This window comes from Prunus avium, chromosome 7 (genome assembly GCF_965620075.1).
Source record: "Prunus avium chromosome 7, drPruAviu1.hap1.1, whole genome shotgun sequence".
Lineage (NCBI taxonomy): Eukaryota > Viridiplantae > Streptophyta > Magnoliopsida > Rosales > Rosaceae > Prunus > Prunus avium.
Window position 1 is genome coordinate 2,421,395 of NC_142290.1, and position 7,066 is coordinate 2,428,460.

The following is a 7,066-nucleotide window of genomic DNA, read 5'->3' on the forward strand; positions in this document are numbered from 1 at the left end:
CAGTAAGACAAGAAAATGGCATGCTCAGGGTAAAAGGTCCAAAGACATAAATAGACGAATCAGTAGTTTTCACTGACCTCGAAAAATCTTTCTTTGCTGAAACTGAGTCAAGCAATAAATCACCCCGGATCTCAGTTTTTGAGCGGCTTGGGAACAAAGCAAATAATTTTCCAACTCGCATCTCAGTTTTCCAAAGACTTGGAGGTGTTGCTACCTCACAAAAACTTCAAAAGAGTAAGAAATGGAGAGTCAAGAAAAGTGTGATGACAAGTTCAGAGCAATCTAGAAATATTGAGGCCGTTCAAGTTAACTGTCTCCATCACAGATGTTAACCCAACAGAAAATGAAGAGCATGAAATCCGAATTCCTGATAATGAGCCATTGGAGTTTATTGATAATATTCAGCCAGCACCATCCCAAATTGAAGATGGAGGTGAAGCTACTGTGGATGAACTACAAGAAGTTAATCTTGGTACAAATGATGAGCCCAAACCCATTTTTGTAAGTGCCTTACTAACTCCAAATGAATTGGAAAATTATAGGTGCCTTCTTCAAGAATACTGAGATGTATTTGCATGGGGCTATCAACACATGCCTGGCCTAGATCCTAATGTAGCAGTACACAGATTGGCAGTATCAAGTCAATGTCGCTATGTGAAGCAGGCTCCAAGACGGTTTCGACCTGAGCTGCAGGTACAAATAAATGCTGAAATTGACAAGTTAATAAATGCTGGGTTTATTCGAGAAGTCCAGTATCCTACTTGGCTCGCAAGCATTGTTCCTGTAAAAAAGAAGAATGGTCAAATACGTATCTGCATAGATTTTAGAGATCTTAACAATGCATGTCCCAAAGATGAATTCCCTCTCCCGATCACCGAATTATTGGTAGATGCAACGACTTGATTTGAGGCTTTATCCTTCATTGATGGATTTTCAGGATATAACCAAATCAAAATGGCACTTGAAGATGAAGAGCTTACTGCGTTTCGAACCCCAAAGGGGGTTTACTGTTATACTGTGATGTCGTTCGGTCTGAAAAATGCTAGTGCAACATACCAAAGAGCCATGACAGTCATCTTTAGCGACATGCTACATAATAAAATCGAATGTTATGTGGATGATTTGGTTGTAAAAACCAGAAAGAGAGAGCATCATTTAAATGACCTGAAACGGGTTTTTGATAGGCTCCGAAAACATGAGTTAAAAATGAACCCTTTGAAATGCGCATTTGGAGTGACGTCAGGGAAATTCCTGGGTTTTGTAGTGAGACATCGTGGAATCGAAATTGACCCTTCCAAAATCAAGGCAATCCTAGAAATGCCTCCTCCTCAAACTTTGAAACAGTTAAGAGGTTTACAAGGAACACTAGCTTACATACGAAGGTTCATTTCAAATTTGTCTGGGAGGTGCCAGCCATTCACAACGCTGATGAAAAAAGACACACCATTCATATGGGATCAAGCATGCCAAAATGCTTTTGATAGCATCAAAGCATATCTTCTAAAACCCCCAATATTAATGGCACCAATTAAGGGAAAACCCTTAATATTATACATCACCGCACTTGAACGCTCACTGGGGGCAATGCTCGCTCAAGAGAATGATGATGGGAAGGAGAATGCACTTTACTATTTAAGCTGAACATTAGTGGGGGCAGAACAGAACTACACCCCCATTGAAAAGGTTTGTTTGGCTTTGATTTTTGCTGTGCAAAAATTACGACATTATATATTATCCCATGGAATTACGTCAATCTCCAAAGTAGAAACTCTCATATATCTCATGGCAAAGCCAGTGCCTTCTGGGCGTTTAGCAAAATGGTCTCTGCTTTTATCAGAATTCGAAATTAAATATGTGTCCCAAAAGGCAATCAAGGGACAAGCACTATCTGATTTCCTGGCCGCACACCCCGTGCCAGACAATATGGAGTTGCCAAATGATTTACCAGATGAAGAGGTATTTTCCATAGAAATCTCACCGTGGCAACTTTATTTTGATGGTGCAGCTAGAAAGAAGGGAGCAGGGGCAGGCGTGGTATTCATCACACCGTCAGGGGGCTTGATCCCCTACTCTTTTTCTCTAATGACACTCTGCTCAAATAACATAGCAGAATACGAGGCACTCATCATTGGCCTCGAAATTGCACTTGAAATGAGCATCAATTGTTTGCATGCATTTGGAGATTCACAACTAATTGTCAAACAATTGAACGGCCAGTATGCAGTCAAAAATGAAAACTTAGTTCCGTACAATGACAGAGCTAAGTATTTAATGACCCAATTTCAAGACATTCAAATTGCCCACATCCCAAGGTCAGAAAATGACAAAGCTGATGCATTAGCAAATCTGGCAGCATCTTTATCTCTCCCTGAAGAAAGAGACATACAAGTCACTGTTGGAGAGCGTCATCTACTTCCTCTAGCCTTCGATCGGTTGAGGGAAAAATATGAGGTCAATATTGTCACAGTTTATGAAATCGAAGAGGGCCCAAATTGGCGTCAATCCGTGATTGATTTTCTTCAACATGGAAAATTACCAACTGACCTAAGGAAAAGAGTTGACATCAGGCGTAGGGCCAATCATTTCATATATCTAAATGACATCTTATACAAGAGATCCTTTGATGGAATACTCCTTTGGTGTTTATCAAAACAAGAAGCAACTACTGCCCTTTTGGAAACTCATGGAGGTAGTTGTGGTGCCCATCAATCTGGACCCAAGCTTGCAGCCCAATTAAAAAGGTTAGGATATTACTGGCCAACCATGGTTCAGGATGCGATGAAGTTTTCAAATACTTGCAAGGCATGTCAACTACACGGAAATTTCATACATCAACCACCTTCGCCTATTCATCCAACAATATTGTCTTGGCCATTCAATACTTGGGGATTGGATGTCATAGGCATCATAAAGCCTAAATCTTCTCGTCAACACCAGTATATCTTAGCTGCAACAGGCTATTTTTCAAAATGGGCAGAAGCAGTGCCTTTAAAAGTATTGAAAGCAGATGATGTTGCAAATTTTATAAGGACACATATAATTCATCGTTATGGTGTACCTTCCAAAATCATTTCAGATAATGCCTTGTACTTCAAATATAAGACTATGGTCAAGCTCTGTGATAAGTACAACATCCGACATTCATTTTCTGCAAGTTATAATCCACAGGCCAATGGCCAAGCTAAGGCATTTAACAAAGTGCTTTGCAATATTCTCAAAAAGATGGTTTCAGGAACCAAGAAAGATTGGCATGAACGTCTCCCCGAGGCATTGTGGGCTTACAGGATGACTGTTTGAACAGCAACTGGATGCACTCCATATAGTTTGGTCTATGGGTCAGAAGCAATATTATCATTGGAAATTCAATTACCTTCTTTAAGGGTAACCACACATCTAGTCAACCCAGATGAAAATGTGAAGGTTAGGCTAGCTGAGCTAGAGGCACTGGACGAAAAACATCTCTTTGTGCAACAAAAACTCGAAGTTTATCAAGCTCAAATGGCAGGTCCTTTCAACAGGAAAGGTCAAATTCAGGTCATTTTCCGTGGGAGATTTAGTTCTAACCATACGAAGACCCATTGTCATTACTCGAAAGATGCATGGGAAATTTGTATCAAAATGGGAAGGACCCTACGTCGTCACTAGGGTTTTTGCTAAAGGCGCTTATGAACTGTCAAATCCTGAAGGAACATGCATCTACCCATGTGTAAATGGGAAATTTGTAAAGAGGTTCTATGCTTAGACAATAGCCCTTCATACTGAAAACCCGAAAGGGCAGTTCAAGCAGAAGTTAGGGCAAAAAAAAAACCAAAAAAAAGCTTGAACTACGTGCGGCTTGATCCCTCAAAAGGGGTACGTAGGCAGTCTAGTTTTAACACTAGATGCAGCCACAAAGGTCACAAAAAAAAAAATCCTCCTTCAAATCCGGGAGTGAACTACGTTTGGCTTGATCCCTTCACAGGGTACGTAGGCAATCTAGTTTAATAGCTAGATGCAGCTATAAAACACATTTCCTCCCATCAAATTCGGGAGTGAACTACGTTTTGGCTTGATCCCTTCACAGGGTACGTAGGCAATCTAGTTTAATAGCTAGATGCAGCTATAAAACACATTTCCTCCCATCAAATTCGGGAGTGAACTACGTTTGGCTTGATCCCTTCACAGGGTACGTAGGCAATCTAGTTTAAATAGCTAGATGCAGCCATATATCACCAAAACATTCCTCCTTTCATCAATTGTATTGGCATGAGGTGAAATTGAGTTGCCAAAATAAAATATTATGTGCAGCTTGTCAAAATTAAATGTTTCATTAGCTTTATTATTCATGAAGAGAATGATGGAGAAAATAATAAATTCCAAAAGAGGACAATTACAAAGAGATGATGGTCCATTAGGACTTATTACAAAAGGGAATTAATGAATCAATCAGTTTGTGGATCTCCGCTTCCTATTACTTGCAAGAGGCCTCAATATGCTCAATTTCGAGAAGCTCTTTATCACTGATACATGATTGGCGAAGCTCTTCATCCAACTTGTTTAGTTTCTCCAGGGAAGTTTTGGCATCTTTGATTTGACAGTTAAGAGAAAACTTTCGAGAATCATGTTGTTCTCGAAGCATACGAGCTCGTTCCTCTGCTTCTTTAACAACAAACTCCTGAGCATTCAAGTCTTCAAGCTCTCAAGTAAAATTCGATAAGTTTGAGTCAACTGCCCTTTTGGAGTTTAGACAATCATCATGACGACGAATGAGATCGCGAACCTGAGTACCTTGTTCAACAATTCTGGCATTCTTAGAAATTTGCAAGACACAGTAGAAAATTTGGTCAATTGTGTCAACAAACCATTCAAGTTCAGTTTTGCCAAAATCAAGAATGTCTAACATTGACCACAAGACTTTGAACATTGATTTCATTCCTGCATGATGAGCAAGCATCTCTTCAATTGACTTTGAAGACTGAAGTTTATCAAAAATTCCTTGCACTTCATCAATAATATATGTATGCCTAAAATTCTTCACCTCTGAGCCAAAAATATCAAAGATTGATTTTTTGCAACCTTCCAATGATTTCATGTCATTAGCCAATGGAGAAATGACGTTAACATCACAAGGTGAAGACCCAGCCAATTCTTGCACCACAATATTGTCATCAGGAGGATTTAGTAAGTCTGAAGTTGCTTCAAAGTTGGAGTTGTCAAGATCCACTTCTTTTGTAGCCTTGGCTCTCTCAGGACCTGTGCTCAAAGAACCATCAGATTTTGGATAACGAATCCGCTTAAAGTTTATATCTTGACTACTTTCAGATGAAGAGAGGGTGTCTTCATTTTTTCTACCTGCTCTTTCCTTCCGTCTCTTCCCAAGACGGGAAATTTCACTTTGTCGCTTCACATTGATGGGCGAATTTTTTGCTTCCACTTCAGAAATTAAGACTTCCTTTTGTAAACCATTGGAAACTTCTTTCAAATTGGATATTACATAAATCGGTTTTTCCTTGAGAGGACGTTTGGACAGGTTTACATAAACAGTCGACACAGATAAACCCAAGTATGATGTGGTATAACCCATCCACCACCTGCAGTACCAGTACGTACATTGCCCCATACGAGTGGAACGTGGAATGTAGAAAAGCACTGAAGTGTTTCTCCTTAGAAGTGAAGTTTGAGCTCTGAACAAATCCTCAACATTACAATGACTCCTCTTGGCAATACCAAAGCTAAGTTTATCGGATGGAACACCCTGATCAAAACCAAATTGGCGAGCGAATCTATTTGGGTAATATGATTCCAACCAAAGTTTGTTATCAACCCTTACAGGGAGTTTTGATGTACGCATACAAACTAATATCTCAAACCTGTCATCTGACAATTTTTCATCATCCATAAAGGTAAGGCCATCCTACTCATCAAAAGCGTTGGGACGATATCGCATGGATATGTCACTTCTAAAAATAACTCTGGCCTTTGAAATACCCATATCGTTAGCAGCAATACCAGCATATCTAGTTAAATGAGGGTAACTAGCTCGAAATTCAATATCACTATGGCATCTATACAAACAGGGAAAATACTCACCCATCCATCCAATGACGTAGTGAACCGGAAAACAAGCTAAAGAAGTACCTGGACCTCTCGGACAGGTGACAATTTCCCCAAGGCCATGATATATATAGCCCAACACGGTTGGTGCAATAGAAACTTTTACTCCTCTGATAAACTTTCAAGGAATGAATGACCCCTTGAAAGAGTTTGTGGTTGAGAGATTTAAATTTGATCTTATTGAAATTTGTACGGGTAGATGACCCATGAGAAAATTTGGAATGGTTTTGAACCATATTTGTTTATTGTCAATGTCCAAAGAAAATTAACAGGCATTTTAATGAGCCCATTAATTTATTCAAATATAGTTTTGAGGATTTAAAAAATTGATCCATTAACCACATAATTTATTTGGACACCCATCAAATATTTTGGGCTTTTGAAAGTTAATGGGTAATTTGTTTTGTCTACCCATCAACTTGTCTCTAGGCCTTGACATTTTTATTAGTTGGCCCATAAATAAATGATCCACGTTAGAGAGGCTTTGATAGTCAGCTGCCATTTGAAACCATAACCGGTCTCTATTTGGAGTAGTAGAAGTCAAATTAAATTGAGTCACTCCCATATCTATCTGGAGTAGTTCAAATTAATTTAAATTGAACCAAAGCGTATATCTTCAGTTACTCAGTAGCCACAATTGATAAAGAGCTTTGAGTTTGAAATGAAAAAACCAAAGAGAAGTCAAAATAGGTTAATTCCTTTGCTCCCTTATGTCAGAGTTAGACAAAGTGGCCCATTAACCTATTAATTCAAAGTATAGGAACCTAAAGAGGCAGGGTCTGTTTGTCAAAGTACAGAGCTACTTTTCCTTCTCTTTTTGGCTTTTTCTTTCTTGGTTTTGCTGGTTTCGTCCTATTCTTCCAAAATCCCCTTTTTGTTGTTGCTTTATTCTTCCATCTTAGGAGGTGGAGACTTCTTCTTCGGCTTTTGGGTTTCTCTATTTTGGCTTATGCTGCTCTTGAGTTCTTCAGCA

The 7,066-nt window shown here is 39.2% G+C and overlaps 1 protein-coding gene across 1 annotated transcript; it reads left to right on the forward strand.

Moving 5' to 3' along the window:
- Positions 1 to 1,782: 1,782 nt before the first annotated feature.
- On the forward strand, positions 1,783 to 3,297 carry LOC148292812 (uncharacterized). The gene has a single exon (XM_088244040.1). The coding sequence runs from the start codon at positions 1,783 to 1,785 to the stop codon at positions 3,295 to 3,297; it is 1,515 nt and encodes a 504-aa protein (XP_088100166.1).
- Positions 3,298 to 7,066: the final 3,769 nt, after the last annotated feature.